Raw genomic sequence first — 19,791 nt, 5'->3', positions numbered from 1 at the left:
GCACTCCCATTGCTCACACAGACCGGAGCACCACTTAACATGCTCCCTGCCAGCACTGGCTCCCCGCGACTCAGCCGATGGCCCCTCTGCGGAGCTGCCAGCTCCACTCCCAGGGCAGCAGGGCTCCAAGGGTGACCCGAGCTGTTGCTCAGTCTGCAGTGGACAAGGCAGGCACTGTGATGGCAGCAGAGCCCAGAGACTGGCAGGGCGGGAGATAGGCCCCATCGCCTCGCTCAGGGATGAAGCACGTCAACGGAAGACAGGGAAAGAGAGGGGCCTCATCTCCATGTGTCACTGCCACCCCGCCCCAGCAGCACCTGCAAGATCCCAACCCCATGCCGGCCTCCCTACCTGGCCTTGCCAATCGGCCGCATTCACCAGGATGATATTCTCGGGCAGGGCTGTGTCTGACACCAGGATCTGGTTCAGCTGGTCATAGACGATCTTGCGAGGAATCTGTTGGGAAGAGAGGGCTAAGCCTTGGTAGGGCACAGGCGACACACACTGGGCTGGGCCAGAACCCTGGAGGTTTCCCTGGTGAGCTGCTTCTCCTTTGTTGCTGTCACCAGGAGCCCTCTGCTTTTCCCTCAGCTCAGCGTATCCAGCCACCTGCCGCGAGGCCCCTGCCACCCCCTAGTGCCCCTCTGGAGCCAGCACTGACCAAAGGGAGAATGCCCCCTACAAAGCACCTCCCTCTGCTCCCGGCAGCACTGCGCCCCCTAGTGCTGCACTGGAGCCAGCACTGACCGAAGGGAGAGTGCCCCCTACAGAGCACTTCCCTAGGCTCCTTGCAGCACTGCACCCCCTAGTGCTGCACTGGAGCCAGCACTGACTGAAGGGAGAGCGCCCCCTACTGAGCATCCTCCCCACCCCCCTGCATCACTGCACCCCCAATGCCATTGCTTCAGTACAGTTAGAGAGAAGCTCCTCATTGATCTCACTCATTGCAGCCCCTGGCTCTCCTTACAGGACTCCCAGGCAACCGACCATATTTGACTAGATCTGTGACGAGCTCCCAGCTGTAGGTGCTGCAGGCTGGGATCACCCCTCCATGGAGCAGTGCCTGGGGTTGCAGTCACATCACCTGTGTGCTATGGCCCAGGTCTGGGGACCTCTCGCTGTCCGAGCTGTTGGTCCGTTCGCTCAGGGGCTTGGAGAGCTGTCTCTCCTTCAGCGGGGTGCTTCTCTTCTGCCGGGGCGTGTGCGCTGCACCTTCCATTTTGCTGCAGCAGACAAAGGACAGTACTGTTGGCCTGGTTCTCTGGCATGGCACAGCATCCAGCTGGGAGAGCAGGGTCCTTCCCCCACACACCAGGGTGTCTCATTGCAGATACACACACAGGCCCCGCTCAGGTCTGAGCTACGCCCTGGGGTCCTGTGAGCGTTTGCACCAGGACAATGCTTGCCCGCTGGCAAGCGAACAGAATGGCATGGCCATGTGATGGGTTTCCTGGCGCACTGTCCAGGGCGGGAGCTCAGCAACACTGCTGGGTACAAACAGGACTGGGTGGGCTGGTCAGACACAGGGAGAGTCCACGTACAGTCTGTAGCCAGCACAGGCTGAGAGGGGACCCCAGCAGATCCAAGGCGGGCTCCTAGCCAGGAAGGTGCCTACATTTTGCCAAGGGTTCAAAGGGCTCTCTGCCACGATCCGTATTCCTCCAGCAATCCCAGAGTAGCAGAGCGGGCTGCGCTGGGTGCTGGGGCTGGATCACCACAGGAATGCAGAGCCTGCCAATGGCTGACAGGTTTGGCATCTCTCCTGGAGCACTGAGACCCTGAAGGGGTGAGGACCATGCTGTGCAGGCCTTGGACATACAAGCTTACAAACCAAGACAACCAAGCTTACAAACCAAGACCCAGAACAGGCCAGTTCAGAGCACAAAACTCCATGCTCCTGCCCACACCCCCTCCCTCAGTAGGGCAAGACGGGAATCGTCTCCAGCCCAGGTCCCTGTGGGATGAGGTTGGCATGCAGTTCAGCCTACACTCCCCTACAAAGAGCTGGGGATAGAACCCAGGAGTCCAGGCTCCTAGCCCCCCAATCTGTCCCAGTAGACTCTACTCCCCTCCCAGAGCTGGGACAGAACCTGGGAGTCCAGATCCCCAGTCCCCTGCTCTAACCATTAGACCCTGCCACTGCATTGCTAAGGAATATTTGTCAGTTCCCCCATTAGAGTGTGCCACTCCCCTGACACATGACCTTGGCTCCGATGGCCCCACCTTACTGCACAGCCAGGTTGGGTACTGGAGTCCCAGCTCTTCCTTCACTGACTAGAATACAGTTTTAGTCCTTGCTCCTAGATTCAGACATGTAAAGGCCAGGAGGCTCGTTCTGATTATACAGTCTGAGCTCTCCAGCCAGCAGATCTAGCACTCATGCCCTCCCCGCTTCCAGAAGTTCAGACTCTCCCCTTTGGAGGTGCGAGAGCCAGGGGCTCGCAGTGCTGGCAGGCAGGAAACCAGAGCTTTTCGCTTGTAAGCCTAGCAGATCTGATCCGGAGCATGGCCTGAATGGAGCAGCAGAGCTCCCAGGAGCCCGAGGACACAGCCGCCTCTGCTGCCACCTCACAGCAATTAAGCAAAGGCCTTAACTCCAGGATAAAGCATCAGTGTCAGAGTGCAAGCAGCAGCTTCAGCACTATCAGGGAGATGAGCAGACAAATGAGGGGTTGGGTATCGATGGCTGAGTGCTCCCCCACCCCCCATAGCATCTGGGAGCGGGGCCTGCATGGCGAGCCTGCGTCACACATTGAAGGTAAAGCAGGACGCAGATGGGGCAGGTTTCCACTGGGAACATAAAGGCCTTTGAACACACTAGGTACGTGGCTCCAATCCTTCACTCAGTGCAGCTCCAGCATGGACCCACTGCCTTCACAGCAGGAGAGGCCTAGTACCCACAGGCAATTGGGGACAGGATGGGGGCCCGACACCACACAGTCAAAGGTTCAAATCCAGCCATGCTGAGATTGCCCACAGACCATCCAGTGCTGGGGACTCAGAGCCACAAGGCATCACCACCCTCCCTGGGATGGAACGGGCAATAACAGACCAGACCAGAAACCTGGCCAGGGAAAGATGCCTAATGCTGGGAACTGGATGCAAAATGCCACACAGTCCTGTGAGTGCCCAACATCTGATATGGGGAAACTGAGGCGACATAATGAGAACCGCACATTCCAAAGGCAGAGCCAGAGATGCAACCCAGGCCTCCTGACTCCGACAACATTCCCTTTCTCTCTGGGAGGGTCTCAGGCAGTTCAGGTGCAACACACCAGGTTGTTCTGACAGGGAATCTCAGCAGGGCTGTAACCAGCAGTTTGCTTTAAACCTCTCCAGTTCAGGGCCAACTCATTGGAGAGTATAAGGCAGGGGTTGCCTCTGAGGGGCAAACCCCACTGATCCTGGTGATCTCGTCCCCCAGCCTGCCAGTGTGCAACATCAGTGACCTGTGACAAGCGAGGAACACGTGCCCCTGGGTTTCTGGGGCTGGAGTGACAGTTCGAGTAAAGCCCGAGAGAGCCTGTGCTCACGGAGAATTCAATAAACCAGTTCTAAGAGAAATTGAGTTCCACCAGCTGTGAGATCAAGGAGCCTCCTCCCTGGGTGACAAGCAGGATCTGAACCCCAGCCCTGCAGAGTGCCGGGGAAAGGGGCCCGCCTGGGAACGGACAAGGAGGTGGAACCTGTCTATTAAGAGCTACATCAAGACAAGTCATGGAAGGGGACCAATGGTTGGTAGCTATCAGCCTGGCTAGGAGCCAGTTCTCTAAAGGGGAAAGGGAAATGTCCTATTCTCTGCCCCCAAGCCAGCCAAGCCCCCTGCCCTGGGCTGGCCTGGAGCCAGTGTCCCCTAGAGGCAGTCACCTGCTGCCCCGTGCCACCCATGTCTCCCATCCCTGGTTTCAAAGCAGGCAGCTTACCTGGGTGATGCCATGCTCTGAAGCTCCCCCTTGCTGCTCTTCATGGGTGTCTTGACTTTTTCGGGGATGATTAACGTGGTGCTGGAGTCTCCGAACATGTCCTGCTCGCTCGCTTCCTATGAACACGGGGAGGGAATGAGGAGGCTCCAGAGCTCATTCTGGCGATCAACAGCTGGGGCCCTAATGGGTGACAATTCGCAGCCAAAAGCCACTGACTATGTTGTTCCAAGCAGCCACTGACTGTAGGTGCCAACTTGAGACAAATTGGGCTCCATCGTCAGAGCAACTGTGTGTCCCCATCCTGAGCTCAGCTTTGCAGCACTCTACCCACTAGGCCATGCTGCCTCCAGGGGCAAACAGGCATCAGCGCAGGGTGTTACCTTGGCCATGTGAGCTCCCCCAAAAGGGAGAGGCTTGTATGTGCCATGTCCCCCTGGCTCCAGCCCCTAAGCCAGACAGAGCACTGAGGGGAGAGTGGGCCAGCGCGGCTGGGGCATGTTACCAGGGTGTCTATTTCGCTGAGGCTGTCGTCCAGGTTTTTACTCTGTGAAGGTTTCAGCTTGTCCCCGACGGCTGGGTCCATCTGAAAAACCAGCCAAGGGCAGAAGGATGGGAGGGTTACAGGTCTGGGGCAGCTGCGCTCGCTCCCCCTCAGCCACCCCAGGGGCTGCTGCTCAGAGCCACTGGCCCAGCCGGGATCCTGACAGTGCTTCCCAGCTCATCCCCTGGAGCCCTGCCCTCCTTGGCTGAGTGCTCCGTCGAGACAGCGAAGCTCTTTGGGCAGGATATGAAAGGCCAGGCCCACTTCGGGCATCCCCTCGCAGAACTGCCACTGTGCTGAGCAGGAACGCCTCAGCCTCCTTGGGCTTCACTGCCTGTCTGCCTGTGTCCACCGACCAGCTCCTGGCTGATGCTGGACTGGCAGCGCTCAGTGTTCATACAGCACCTAGCGCACTGGGGTGCTGGGCCCAGAGTGGGGGTACTGAGTGTTGGCGAATACAGATAATCAATGCTGATAAGTAGCAGCTTGGCCTTCTACAAACACTAGTGTTAGAAAACCCGTTTGTATGTGCCGGCCTCTAGGGAAGCAAACTCTGCCTAGGAGCTGGGAGCACCGTGGTGCCAGAGGGGAAACCCCAACGCCCTTCTGTGTGCCAGAACTGCCTGGACTGAGGGAGGGTTGGGGGCAACTCCAACGGGCCGGGATAAGTGTTGGCTAAGATTTGAGCGACTACAAGCCACAGGCAGCTGCCCCTTGCACTGACAGGCCGCGCTGCTCTGCCTCGGCCACTGAGCCAGGCCCCAGGCCAAGTTCAGCACTGCTCCCACCTGTCTGCGCCCAGCACTCCTGCAGCCACCTGGCTCCAGCAGAGAGCACTGATCCTGCAACCGCATTCACATGCATTGGAAGTCGAGGTCACGTACCAGCTGTGAATCACCATGCAGCCAGACCCACATGGGCCTACGTCTGGCACCCCCCGCTGGAACTTGGGACCCACTCCCTTCCTCTGTGATTACTCACCGGGCTGGTGGCATCTTTGCCCAGGCTCCCCTTGCTGTTAAGGCTTCCAATTTCTGTCTGGGAGCTGGACTGAGACATTCCCTCGAAGAACGGCCTGGCAGGGAGAGATGCAGCGGGTCAGGGAACAAAGTGCTGCTGCAGATCCTGGCCTGGGGTGAGGAGAGGGTCAGAGGGATTCAAGCCTCAGGGATGGCCTGTGAGAATCCCGGGCATATTTCAGTGCCTCCGGGCTGGCCTGCACGGTAGAAACTTTGGCTGATATTTGAAGCTCCGTTTCCTCCCACGGTTTGCAGTGCTCTGAAACGGGCTCTCCAGCCTGGCACAGGATAGCACAGCAATGGGCGCCAGCGCAGGGCTTCCCATCCCTTCTGGATTTTCTGGCACTGTCTTAGCTATGGAGCATCAAATGCCCCAGCCTGGGTTGGAGCGACAGGATCATCTTTCCCACAAAAGACTCCCTCCGGGGGCCTCTCCCACCCCTGGAAATGCTGTAGTGCTGCCAGCCCCCTCCTAGCTCCAAGCAGGGAAGTTTGGGGGCTGGGCAGACACACAGCAGGCCTCGTCTGCATGAGAAAGCTGAGATGGCATCACTTACCAACTGAACTGAAACCGCTCTAGCTAGTCTGGTGCCAAAGGCCCTATGGCTGCTGCAGCTCAAGTCAACTAGGAACAGGGTTAATTCAAACTGAGATCAGAGAGTGTCCGTGTGGGGATTTGCACTGATCTCCCTGACACCATGCGAGCGTGGGCGCCAATCAGCCTCGCTCTGGTACCAGAGGGGCCTATGCCAGGTAAGCCTGAGTCCCGGGTCACCCACACAGCTGCAGCACTGTAACAACAGCTGATTTCACCCTGCAGAAATCCAGTCAGCACAGAAGCCTGCAAGGCTGATTTGGGCTAAGCCTGGCTTCTCTCTGTTCGACTCGTGTCAGTTCACTAACCGGGAGCACTAACGCCATCGCACCAGTGTGAAACTGATACAAGTCCACACGCAAAAGCTGCCGCGATTTCCCAAAACCCAGTGCAACGTCTGGGTATAGATAAGCCTCTGGGAACCGGTCACAGCCTTCTCTTACATCCAGGCGGCCTGGTGACCTGGCTTCCATTCACAGCTTCAGTCACACTGGTCCCCAGGAGAAACGTACACAGCCATCCGTCTCGCACGCCTTCCCCAGGAGCCGGGGGAGCTGAGCTACAGAGAGGGGACAGGTGCAGCTGCCATGGCCCTTGGGTGGCAAGACTCGGGCAGGACAGAAACAGGAGTCCCAGCACCTCATCCTCTGTTATAACCCCTGTGTGGCTGAAAGCTTCTGCACAGTCAGCTACCGCTCAGTGCTCTTACTCCGGTGTTTGAACCCTACCACAGCAGGCCTTGAGCCCAGCAAGTCCATGTCAAGCTCTGGCTCGCGGCAGCCCTAGGGAGCCGCATGGTGTCAGGGATGCAGTTCGGGCCAATCAGAACCAGGCTGGCTTTTAGAGAGCAGTGCTGCTGTGCCCAGGCTGGATCAGAGCAGTAGGGTTGGGGGGAGCGAGGAACATGAGCAGCTGCAGCCATGCTGAGAGCTGGGCAGTGCGGGGACAGCAAGCACCAGAGTCGGGGAGGGGAGAGATCACTGGCTGTGCTTTGCAGGGGGGAGAAGAGAGCACAGCTCAGGTCCAGGAAGGGGAGGGTGTTATTGGTAGGGCTAGCTTGACAGCCCACACTTGCTTTGGGAAGGGGAATGTGCGGGGGGAGAGGGAGGAGCGGGCTCAGACTGCTATCGTGCCTGATTAAGCAACTGCGAGGTTGGCCTTGGCTGTAACTCGCATAGAACACTGCCTGTGATCTAAGGTGCCAGTTTTCCAAAGCCGCTGACTAACCTGTCAGCAACAGTGACTCCTAGCCCCTTTGGCAATGCTGGAGAAGGGCCCCCATGCCCCTTGCGATGGAACTGCATTCCCCACAGACCGCCATGTGGGTAAGGCACAGGGCTGGGAGTCAGGACTCCTGGGTTCTCTTCCCAACTACGGGAAATGATTGGGGTCTAGTGGGTTAGATCAGAATGGAGCTGGCAATGAGGATTCCTGGGTTCTATCCCCAGCTCTGGGAGGGGAGATGAGTCTAGTGGTCAGAGCAGAGGTGCTGGGAGCCAGGACTCCTGGGCTCTGTTCTCAGGTCTGGGAGGCGTCTGTGGAGCACCATGACTGAAGTCATCACTCTAGGCAGACAGTAGGAATCCTGCACAAGTTAGATGCTCTGCTCAGGCTGCCTCTCAGAGTGTCCAGGGGCTTGCGAGGGCAGATGTGGTAGGGGGCTCTGACTGGGGTGTTGAGGTGGGGGACACCCATAGGAGAAGGATCTGCAGCAGCAGTGGCTGGCATGCCTGAGCAAAGCAGGGTGAGAAACAACCTAGCTGAACAGATCACTCCTCTCATTCAGGCATCTCCAAGGGCTGCACAAATCCTAATTAATCCTCAGTTCCCAGGGGACGGCGTGTGACACCAGTCTCAGCTGCAGGGAAAGAGACCTAGAGTGTCAGCGCTCTGGTTCCAGACTGGCTGGAAGCACTAATGGAGATCCCAGGTCTCAGCCCATTTGGATAGTTTCCATGAGGCTTGTTGGATGGGGGGGCTCTGAATGTGCAGTCGAGATGCTGGGCCCTCTAATGATCATAGCCAACATGCACCCTTACATCACTGACGCAGCAGCTGCTGCGCTCCACCCCAGAATTAGCTGCACTTCAGCGCAGCTGTTTCCTAAAGCACTGTGGAGACTTACACTGTCTCTCACGTGAATTACAGTCATTTTCAGCCATCTCAGGGTCACCTTGTGCTCCCTTCCCCTTGTTGTCTAGTCTCATGGCTGGATTGTGAGCTCTGTAGGGCTGGGAGCACATCTGTGTTACAGGTTCATACAGCACCCAGCACAATGAACCTGGGCCCTCAGGGAGCTACTACAGTGTAAATAACAACAGTGTTTCACAGGCAGTCACAGAGCACTGTAGATACTTGCTGTGTCAATGTCCTGCGGGAAGAGACTCCCAGAGCCCTGACTCTTAGTCCCACAGCCCACACTATTAGTAGCATTACAAAAGTGCTTGGAAGCCCAAGCCAAAATCAGGACCCTGCTGTGCCAGATGTGGCCCAAAACATGTGGCAAGAGAATAGCCATGGCCCTGAGGAGCTGTCATTCTAAACAGATGAGACAGAGAGAAGGTGGGAGGGGAAACTGAGGCACCGAGAAGGGAAGCGACTTGCCCAAGTTCACCCAGCGAGGCAGTGGCAGAGCTGAGAGCAGCTGCCATGTCCCGTGGCTCCCATCAGCCCAGACGTGCTCCCTGTTGCAGCTGTCGCTCACCGTGCTGCCCCACCTCCAGCACTCACTTGAGCTTGGGCTTGGGCGTGCTGAGGATGCTCTCCGTCTCCTCCATCTCTGGGCCGCTGTCGCTGGGGTTGTACATCTCCAGGCTGTCGTACAGCTCGTCCAGGTCCTCCTCCACCTCTCGGATCTGCTCCCTGGAGACATGCTCCAGGCCAAAGCCAACCTGTGGGCAGGAGACTCCAGACTACACGGGGGGCCAGGCAACCCGGAGCAGAGACTGCGTATCTTGTGGAAGCCCACGGGAGCGAGTGCTGGAAGAAGCCTCAAGGACCTCCTCCTGCTCTTGGCTCTCCCTCTCCAGCCAATGGCATGTCAAGGGTCTAACACCTCACCAATCAGCTGTCGGTCTGACATCTCCCAGAGAACATGGAGAGTCACCCACAGAGCAATGGCCCGGCCAGTCCCAGATCCCATGTCAGCGAGTGGCTATCACTGGCAGTTCAGGGAAAGCTGCAAGAAACCTCAGAGGCAGATGACAGATTACACTCTCTCTCACAGGCCTGTCTAACACCCAGCTCATGTCTGCGCTAGCCCACGAAGCAGGAGGGTTCCCTACTTAGTCTCATTCACCCCCTGATCCTTTGGTTGTTAGAAGGGTGGAGGGGAGTGGGGTCTAGTGGTCAGAATAGGGAGGCTGGAATTCAGGACTCTTGGGTTCTATCCGCAGCTCTGAGACAAATGGGGTCCAGCGGCTGGAGCCAGGGGTAACTGGTAACAGAGGTCAGACTGTCGGAAAGGGAGTTGGGGAGGGAGAGGTGGGCTCTGTTCCCAGCACCTGGAGGGAAGTGGTCTGGTGATCAGAGCAAGGGATTGAGAACCTGGCACAGAGGTGATGTGATTTGCCATGAATGACTCAGTGGAGGAGCTAGGACAGAACCCAGAAGGCCTGGCTCCCAGCCCCACTCAGCTCTAGCCACTAGACTCTACTCCCCTCCCTTCCAACAACAAAAACGAGACGAATCCATTGAAGGACTTGAGCTCTGAGCTTACACTTCCCTTTATTTGGAGGAAGGAGGAGCGGTGATGAGGGATGGCATTTCACCTGATCTGGATCACAGCCCATCCAGCACTCCAGCTACCAACAAGAGACCACTGCAACAGCGAAGGCATTTGCAACAAGACAGAAGGGCTGCACCTACCTCGTCCGACACCTTGAACCTCTTCAGTAACGCCACAAACTTCTGCTTTATATTTGGCTGCTGTGAAGAAACGGTGCCATTGACTCGTTACACTGACACCAAGAAAGGGAACAGGAATCGGGGGCCCCAAAGACGGGGCGCAGGCCTTTGCCGTAGGTGCGACTGAGGGGCCAATGGAAGGAGACTATCGCATCACCCCACGGATCATCCTAGTTACCCTAATCAGGGGGTCTCGGGACAAATTTTTTGGTGGCCTCAGAGTGTGGCCACCAACTCTTGCTGGTGGCCGCTTTCAGGCTTCTTCCTAAAATACCTCATTAATTTTAGGAAAAACAAATAAATATGCACAAATACACGTCCAAGTCACTGTCATTTATTGCTAGCTAGTAAGACCATTGTGAAAAGTGATATTAACAAACATGCAAGTATCATTTTTCACAGCAGACTTACTCAGCCCTGGCAAGCCTGGGGACAAATTAAGCCCTGGATGTGGGGTCAGGGGAGGCAGCGGCAGGCTAGAGCCTGGAGCCCTGCTGCCAGAGCCTTCCACCTCACCACCCCAAGACTGAAGCCCAAAGCCTGAGCCCCACCATCCCTGGGAAGGTGGGGAACTCACTGGGTGCCACAGGGGCCACATCTGAGAAACGCTGCCTTAAGTGACAGCTCAAAGTCCACTAGAGTTTTCAAACCTGATGCAGGGCTGGAAGTAGGGAACATGCAGAGTGCAGCACAGCGCTCCCTAGCACCATGCTAGTGCACTGGGGTTAGCACCAATCCAGAGGGGAGCAGTTTTCCTCTTGAGTCACCCACGTTTCCATGCTGCACCACTAGCTCATCCTCCAGAGGTCTAGCCCCGAGCAAGCCTCCTTAGCTTGCATATCGGCCAAGCGCACTGCACGAGATGGCGAGGCTGAAAGCGTGTATAGCATCCACATGCAGCTCAGAGGCTGTTACCGCAGCTAGGTGTTAAAGGTGAGGCATGCAAGGAGCTCTTGTAACTGCCTTCTGAGCAGGGCACGGTGAGAGGCAGCACTACTGCAGGCCAGTTCCCAGGAGACAGCGGTCACTTTGAGAGGCAAATGGCTCCTTCTGCCCCACCCCAAGTCCCAGAGCCACCCAGTCCCCCCCGGAAGCTGCTTATGACCAGTTCAGAGACCCTCTTGGCACAAGGCCTCACACCAGACTGAAGCCAGAAGGTGGCCAGCCAGCCAGAGCCCCCTCAGAACACACTCACCCGAGTGATCGCTGAGGCCGAGGCCAGTTTCCTCCTCGTTTTCTTCACCTTCCGGAGATCCTCGTCTTCGTAAAACAAGTCCTGGTGGGACGGGGGAGACAGCACATTCAGAGAAATAATACCCCCCAGGCCCTGGGGCTATGGGAGCCTGGCCACAATACCACAGCTAGCTCTCTTCACCAGGATCTCCTTCGTCCTTGGGGCGCAGCAGCTGCAGGCAGGTATAGTTGCACGTAGGCTGCCTCTAGCAGAAGCCCAGTCATAGGTGACCACTTGGGGCAACAGCCAAGGGATCAGTGGCCTGGAGGGTATAGCTAGATCCCAAAGGGAAGCTGCTCTGCAGGGTGTCCGCCTCTCCCCTCCTTTCCCAAAGAGGGATGCTCACAGAGCCAGCTCCAAATCTGGCTTGCTCAGCACCACCTCTGGCTCCCTTTGCCCCCTGAAGGTGCAAGCTGGAAGGGGGAGCCACTTGGCATCCTTTTCCGAGCTCGCTGGCAGAACTCTTCTCTGCCTTGATTTGGCCACTGAAGTACGCAGGGCTGGGGAGGGTTAAAGGCAGAAACTGGGTGGAAACCCCCCCGCTGAGGAGACATCGGAACTGGAGGAAAGCCTGAACCCATGGAAAGAGGGGTTTGCAAATGGAGGCAGCCAGGCCCAGCCAGCCTATTGCTTGGTAATGCCTTGCAATGGAGCTCTGCCCTGAGTGCTCTGAGGGGGCAGCAGACTGGGGAGGGGGTTGGGGTTACCTGTCCATGTAGGGGATCGTCGCTGCCCTCCTGCTCTGAGGAGAAGCTCTCCTCCTCCTCTTCCGAGTAGTTGTCGATGTCGGGGGACCGATCTGGAAGACACAGCTGGGGTTAGGCTGGAAGTCCAGCCTGGGAGCTTAGCACTGTCAGCAGGATTAGCATAAGGTCCAGGACACCACACATCACAGTCTGGCAGGTCAGAGGGTGCTCTGCAGTGCACACTGATCCTCCAGTGCGGTGCCGTCCAGCCAGGGCCCTAGTCTCTGTATAGGCTGGCCTATGTTACAGATGGGATAGCAGGCAGCCAGCACTGGGCCTCTCCACCATCAGACAAGCAAACCCCTTCGCTAGTGGAAAGTACCATAAGGAGCCACAGAGTGGTCAGGACTCGGTTTTAAGGGTGATCCAAAAGAGAAGCTTGCGCCCTTTTTTGGTCATGCACAATATAGAGGAGAGAGGCTTTAGTGGCTTGGCTTTCCATTAGAAATTCAGACCTCGTCTACCCTCGAAGGTTCTGTGGGTGACTGGAGAACTAGGAGGGCTCCGGCACCATGGGACCCACCAAGGCAGGTCTGCTTGAAAAGGCCTTTGACGCAGACTCTTTCGAAAGCTGGGTTGTGCTGCTGTAGTGCTTGGATGCCCTGCTGTGCTGGAGGGTGGCAGAGACACCAGGGGGGCTAGGACCCAAAGGACATACAGTCTCAACAGGCATGAGGCTGAAGGAAAGCTGGATTAGTGACCCGACTGGGGGGATGGGGAAACCAAGGTATCAAGGGAAGGGTCACATTTGAGTGGCTTAGATTCACAGACTGTAAGGGCAGAAGGGACCATTGTGGTCATCTAGTCTGAGCTTCTGCATAGTGCAGGGAAGCCCTGAGGCCTAGGCCAGGGGTAGGCAACCTATGGCACGCATGCCGAAGGCGGCACGTGAGCTGATTTTCAGTGGCACTCATACTACCCGGGTCCTGGCCACCAGTCCAGGCGGCTCAGCATTTTAATTTAATTTTAAATGAAGCTTTAAACATTTAAAAAACCTTATTTACTTTACATAGAACAATAGTTTAGTTATATATTGTAGACTTAAAAAGAGACCTTCTAAAAATGTTAAAATGTATGACTGGCACACGAAACCTTAAATTACAGTGAATAAATGAAGACTCGGCACAGCACTTCTGAAAGGTTGCTGACCCCTGGCCTAGGCTAACGCCTGGCTGAACCTTGGCTTAAGAATCACCAGCGACGGAGAATCCAACACAGCCCACGGCAGGTTGTTCCACTGCTTAATTACCCTCCCTATGAAAAATTTATGCCTATTTCTCATCTGAATTCATCTAGTTTCAGCTTCTAGCCACTGGCTCTTGTTAGACCTTTGTCTGCCAGACTGAAGGGCCCATTAGCCAATTTCTGTTCCCTGCACGGGTGCTTACAGACCAAGTCACCCCTGAATCTTCCATTTACTAAGCTAAATGGCTTGAGCTCCTGGAGACATGTATCCCCATCCTTTAATTCAGAGCGTAAGGCCTTCCTCCCACAGTAACTCGGGCACTTCGGCACCGAAATTCCAGCGACTTTCAATGAGACTCAAGCTCCTAAGTCGTGTTTGAAAATGGGTGTCATAAACAGATAAGAAAAGTTAATAGCACAGAAGTACTTTATATCTCTTTGACTATAAAGGGTTAACAAGTTCAGTAGGCCTGGCTGTCACCTGACCGGAGACCAAATCAGGAACAAGGATACTTTCAAATTGTGAGGGAGGGAAGTTTCTGTGTGTGCTGTTAGTTTTTGGTTGTTGTTTCCTTGGGGGCTCAGAGGGACCAGATGTGCAACCAGGTTTCTCTGCCATCTCCTTGATACAGGTTCTTATAGATTCCAAATAGTAAGTACTAGATAGATAAAGAAGAGTTAGGATTAATGATTTGTTTTCTTTCTTTGCAAATGTGCATTTGGCTGGAAGGAGTTAAGTGTGTATTTGGCTGAAAGGAGTTCAAAATTTGTATTTTGCTGAAACGATTTTAATTTGTATTTGAATACTTAGGCTGTGCCTATAGCTTAAAACCTGTACTGTTTCGCATTTTAAATTTACAAAAGATAATTTTACTGTTTCTCTCTCTTTAATTAAAAGTTTCTGTTTAAGAACCTGATTGTTTTTTTATTCTGGTGAGACCCCAGGGGACTGGGTCTGGATTCACCAGGGAATTGGTGGGGAGAAAGGAGGGAAGGGGGAGAGAAAGGTTAATTTCTCTCTGTGCCAGGATTACTTTCTCTCTCAGGGAGAGTCTGGGAGGGGGAAAGAGAAGGAGGGAGGAACGTGAATTGTCCTCTCTGTTTAAAGATTCAAGGAGTTGATCTCCCAGGGGAACCCAGGGAGGGGAGCCTGGGAGAGGCAACGGTGGGGGAAAGGGTTTACTTTCCCTGTGTTAAGATCCAGAGGGTCTGGGTCTTGGGGGTCCCCGGGCAAGGTTTTGGGGGGACCAGAGTATACCAGGCTCTGGAACTCCTGGTTGGTGGCAGCGCTACAGGTTCTAAGCTAGTAATCAAGCTTAGAGGAATTCATACTGGTACCCCATCTCTTGGACGCTAAGGTTCAGAGTGGGGAATTATACCATGACAATGGGACTTAGGCACAGTTACCCTAAGGGACTCAACTCAAGGTGGCCCAGGGAGTCAAACCCAGGTCTCCTAGGCAAGTGCTGAGCCACCAGGCCACCCGTCCACTGGATGAACAGCTGGTAGAAAATAAAGTCTGTTGAAGATTCAACCTCTCCCCACTTCATTTAAGGGATGAGAAAGCTCCTAGGCAGCTTCTCTAGGGTCTCCAAACCTCAGGGAACAGCCATTCCTGATACATCCAAGGTAAATGCAAACGAATCCTTTCCAGCACCTTAAGGGAGCAAAAAAACTAGCACATGCCCAGTCGATCCTCCTCCGCCCCTCTCCTTCAGTCGTGTCCAAAGACAGCATCCCCATGGCCCATAGCAGCCCACAGTCCTTCTGATTGCAGTCCTGCCTGCAGCCAATGACTGGAGAACAGTTGCCCTGTGCAGGGTGTGGAGAAATGTGCAATATGAAGCTGGACCAAGATCTGAGATGAGCTGGCCGTGGACTGACTGATGAACTTCGGAACTGGGCGGATTACTGGGATGCAAACAGCTCCCAGCACTCCCTTTGGGACCATCTGGTATTTCCCATCATTTGACAGACAGTTGTTTGTCTCTGGTTAGATTCTTTTGGGGATGGGGAGTCGTCCTTGGATACTATTAAAATAAAATAATTGCTTAAATTCCCACTCAAGGACAAAGATCAGCTGGTGCTGGAGTTTGAGAAAGACAGGGGATTTCATGGCTCACAATATTTACATTCCTGTTTCCTCACGGAGTCTAGCAGAGTAGAACCACCTCTCCCTTTACAGCAAGAAGCCTGGACCCCTCTTTAGTGCCTTTCATTGGAGGCTCTCAACACACTTTATAAGCATTAACACACACACAGCCTTCCCAAAGATAGGGCCAAGGGGCACGGCGCACACACCATAAAAACACTGGGGGGATGTCTCCACTAATATGCTCAGCAGCTAAATAGTTAACCATATTGATATGTACGTTGCCATAAGTATGCTTCAGAGTTAACAGCCTGTTGAGATAAATGAAGTTCCATTTGACAATGCTTGTTTCAGGCTGCCTGCAGACTCAGGCAGACACTACTACATCCCTCACATGTGGAGGGTTTACTTAGCAACCATAAGAGCTGCACAGGTTTGTTTTTAATGAAAGCTAGATAAAGAAGTACAATTCTGTGGCAAGGACTAGATTTTGTCACCACAGAGGAACTTAGGGTCTGTCTATGAGAGACCTGGACTGATTTCTATTTGCCTCAAGATGCCAGACAGGAAAAGGTGCAGATTTGCAGATCAACAGGAGCCCCCCACCCCCCTATCAGTGCCCAGGTGCCTTCCCTTGTCGGGTCACGGAGTTGCTGGTAATAAACCCAAATATTAAAATAAATCCAACACAAAGCCTGCATCTCCATCGGTTTCCCTGGCAACCAGATTTACTGCCTAGACAGCCATCCACGACAGTATCATAAACGGAAGGATTCCAAGACACAGGGCTAAATATAGCCGTGTTGGAAGGAATTAGCCTCCACTGTCCAAACAAGATCTGATGCGAATGGACGTGGTGGAACTGGGCCCTGAGCAGGGTTTTGCCTTCACTTCTGCAGATTAAACACATTAAAACCCTAGACCAAATTGCCCTACAGGTAACCAAGAAGGGGCTGACACCCAGCCGGCTGCTGCTTGCACCTGAGCTGTATCACAGAAGCACCAGAAACACATGTAGCTGTGCAGGGATAGAATGCAGCTGAAGAGGCTCCAAGTGCTTTCTAAGACACTGCCTCCAACCATGCATACAAAAGACAAGCAGAGCTGTACAATGCAGAAGGGAACCAGCAGGCATGTGGCTTTTACAGCTGGTAGGTTTCAGGGACCAAAAAAAATCTGTTCTGCTTCTAAGACTTTAGTCAAGCTGAATCTCTGGAGTAAAGTGTTTTTGCCACAGTGTGGAAATGCAGCTCCCTCTGGGGAGGAATGTGTAGCCACACTCTACAACAGCTCAGGACGGGAAGGGAAGAATTTTCAGTCCTAGGGAAAAGGCAGAGCCGGGAAAGAATTTAGGGAGGTGGAACATAATTCCCCGTGGTGGAGTTTGGCCAGGACACTGGCCCCAACACCCCAGTTCTAGCAAACAGCAAGTGACTCACTCAGGAATTTTAATGACCAAGTCAGGACACCGGTTCTGTTTCATCTGAAGGAGGCACCACCGCGTCCCCTGCCAGGGAGCCACCCATCTCTCTCCCAGCAGGGAGGGAGGGGGGCACATGCCCGATGGAGAGGATTGAAAACACCTGCAGCTCACTGTGCCAACTGAGAATTAGCAAGATGTGCACCTGCCTAGTCATGCTGGATCCAGAGCAGACAATGAGCTTCCCCTTCTGGATACCCCACGCCCAAGCCCCCCTCATCCCAAACTAGTCCCCTCCTTACCGGACAGTTTCGACTTGAGCCCTTCGTGGTCGATTGGCTGGCTGGACAGAGAATAGATTTTAATCTCAGCAACGGGCACAGATACGTCCTTCACGTTACTGTGGAGTCCAAGCACCAGAGCTCCTTCGCTGGGGTGCTGCATGACCTGGGCAGAGGAGACACCACACGACATGTACTCCCAGCAGGCCCCATGGGAGGCTGCTTAGAATACCAAGCCAGTCACCCCCACTGAGACCATGGCCCCGCATGGGCCACGCAAGGAGGACCCAAGCTGACACAGAACTGAGACAGTTCCGCTGGTCTAGGTGTCTCTGGCTAGGTCCCACCCCTGAGCTCAGCCTATGCACACAGCACTCTGCCTCAGTCAGAGCTGAAGAGGGAAGAGGTTAGATTTAATCACGTCTTCCCCACGACCGTGCCTGGCGCCTCCCTCCTCCTCCTTACCTCAGCCATGTTGATAAGCCCAACAGCCAGAGTCTTGTAGCCCAGGATGGTCCGGTTTTTGTATCTCTTCCTTCTCTGCAGCATGATCTGCAGTTTGTTGGCATCTCGCTTCAGGAAGTGGGGATACTGCAAGGGCAAGTGACAGTCAAGAGAGCAGCAATGACAGGGGGCCACACGAGAGCCTGGTATGTTTGGGGTTCCATGTGGCTCAGTGTGAAGGTGTGGGGAGCAGAGATCCCCTCATCCCGTCCCTCCTCCATGGACAGCACTGGGTAGCAAAGCCTAACGTATCTTTCTCCCAGGCACCAAATAGCAGCCCCCACCCTAGGCACTGTGCTTGGTCTGATCAGTAAAGGCAAGTGGCCAGGCCACATAGGCTGGTGCTTGCGCTGGTATGACAAAGCCATGGAAGTGGGATCTAAGATCCCGTCCACACCTGTTTGGTGATAAGCCCCCTGGTGGGATCCAGCTTGCAACATGAGCAGCAGCCAAGACTCAACAAAACCATACAGTGCATGCATTTACAATTCTCATGCTCCTAACTGCCCGTCCTGGGGAGCAGGGATTTATGCAGCACAGTGGACAATCAGGCACAGAGGGAGAGCTGTTCTGTCCACAGGCAGGGTGGCTGCAGCTCCACTGGCAGGAGAAAGAGGATGGGAAAATCTCACGCCACTACCTGCATGAGTAACGTGAGCAGAAACAATCCGTGCTAGGTCTGCAGACAATAACTAGCACTGCACAGGGAGACCAAGCAGAGACAGGAGGAATAACGTTCTGCCTCCTATCATGTCTTCCTCCAGGAATCCAAGTGCTTTGCAAACTTTAACTCCTCTCTCTTTGGGAGGCAGGTAAGTTATTCCCATCTTACACATGGCAAAATGGCAACACTGAAAGATGACATTTTCAAAAGCACCAAAGTGATTAAGGAGCCTAAACCGAATGAAGTCAGATTTGGGCTCCTAAACCACTGTTGAAAATGGGTTTTTAGAGTTTCATTTTTAGAAGTGCCAGTGATTTTACCCTTTAGCCAAGGACAAACTGAGAGAATAGCAGACCTGGGACTAAAACCCAGGACTGCTGGAATTCAGTTCCTGCTCTGCCCCTTAGCTCACACTCCTGCCCAAATCCCAAGAACAGAACTCAGGAGTCCTGCGTGACAGTTCCCTGCCTTCCCAAGCCTCCCACTGGTTATGCCTTCTTCCTGAAAGAAACCAAGTTAATTTCAAGAAGAGTCTGGAAGCCAGCTGTTGAAAGAGGCAGTGTTCTGGCTGGCCATTCTGAGCATACCGCAGCTTCCAAAAGCTGCTACATCAGAGAGGCTTTAAGGAAGGGATCAGACAGGTCATGAACACCTTGAAATAATCCAGGATGACAAATGTGCTATGCTCAGTGTCTGAGCACTAACACACAGCTCTAGGACACATAGCCCAGGGCAGTACTTTACATTCACTGGCAAATGAGGTGTGGCAAAAGCTTTATTGCCATTTTGAGTCTGTATTTAGAAAAACAAAGGGAGGATACAGTGTCCCTCATGAGAAATAACAAGGCTCTCTGTATGCACTCTCTTGGGTGAGTGCAGGGAAGAAAGGGACATTCAGAACTACTCCAAGGACCTGTCCCAGGCCAGGACTGCCTGCAGACACTTCCAGTTGCTAAAAGAGATGGAAACTGCCAAAGGATGTCATTGCAACAGTTTAATTAATCAATTCTTATTACTGGCCACGGTGCATTTTCCTCAGGATTAAAATCATTTGGAAATCCTTTTATGCTGTATTATAAGCAACACTTGGGTGTATTCAAAGAGGGCCAAAAACTGGGGATGTGGGGGAAACTAGTCTGCTTTGTGCATGTCACTCAGCTTAGGAAGTTATAGTAGGTCAGTCAGTTTCACTCTACGATTATATACCTGGCTCATATACTCTAGGGATTCTGGTGGATTCTCAATGCCATAATAAGGGTGAGGCGAGTGAGGCACTTGCCTCAGGCGCACAAAGGGGAGGGGTGCAAGGGCTCACCTCCGTTCCACCTCCTCCTCCGCCCCGGAGCATGAAGAAGCAACGGCTGACGCGCTGAGGCCCAGGGAGGTGGAGGCAGAGTGGGGAGCACGAGGTTGGCTCTAACTTTTTTGCTGCTGCCTCAAGCAAAAAAAAAAAAAAAGCAATGGGGGGGGCAGCACTGCTGCGGTGCGGCTGGAGGAGCAAGGCAGCTGTATGGTCGGAGGAGCAGCGGGGAGGCACAGCATGGCCGCAGGGCGCCCAAAGGAGCCAAGGGGTGGACATGGCCGGAGGAGCCAAGGGGGGGCGGCGAGGGAAGAGGAACGAGGCGGGGTGCAGCATGGCCACAGTGTGGCTGGAGGAGCCAAGGGGGGTGGCGGTGCAGCC

General features: G+C 54.4%; 1 protein-coding gene across 3 annotated transcripts in view; it reads right to left on the bottom strand.

Annotated features, from left to right (window-relative positions):
• The window catches only part of PACS1 (phosphofurin acidic cluster sorting protein 1), a 548,517-nt gene that overhangs the window by 516,353 nt on the left and 12,373 nt on the right, over nt 1-19,791 (bottom strand). For 2 of the 3 annotated variants that reach the window (XR_012657175.1, XM_032804403.2), the window contains exons 3-13: nt 17,408-17,533; nt 16,964-17,108; nt 11,926-12,017; nt 11,180-11,260; nt 9,946-10,005; nt 8,809-8,969; nt 5,446-5,539; nt 4,426-4,506; nt 3,924-4,039; nt 1,085-1,223; nt 352-456 (exon numbers count right to left, since the gene is read on the bottom strand). Coding sequence is in view for 1 of the 3 variants with exons in the window: in XM_032804403.2 (XP_032660294.2) it covers nt 352-456; nt 1,085-1,223; nt 3,924-4,039; nt 4,426-4,506; nt 5,446-5,539; nt 8,809-8,969; nt 9,946-10,005; nt 11,180-11,260; nt 11,926-12,017; nt 16,964-17,108; nt 17,408-17,533 (1,200 nt within the window). In the remaining 2 variants the exon portion in view is untranslated. The remainder of the gene's footprint in view (nt 1-351; nt 457-1,084; nt 1,224-3,923; nt 4,040-4,425; nt 4,507-5,445; nt 5,540-8,808; nt 8,970-9,945; nt 10,006-11,179; nt 11,261-11,925; nt 12,018-16,963; nt 17,109-17,407; nt 17,534-19,791) is intronic. The other variant, XR_012657176.1, reaches the window with a different exon arrangement.

Source organism: Chelonoidis abingdonii, chromosome 17 (assembly GCF_003597395.2).
Source record: "Chelonoidis abingdonii isolate Lonesome George chromosome 17, CheloAbing_2.0, whole genome shotgun sequence".
Classification (NCBI taxonomy): Eukaryota; Metazoa; Chordata; order Testudines; family Testudinidae; genus Chelonoidis; species Chelonoidis abingdonii.
Note: the sequence above shows the minus strand (reverse complement) of the source record. Positions and strands in the feature narration are given on the sequence as shown.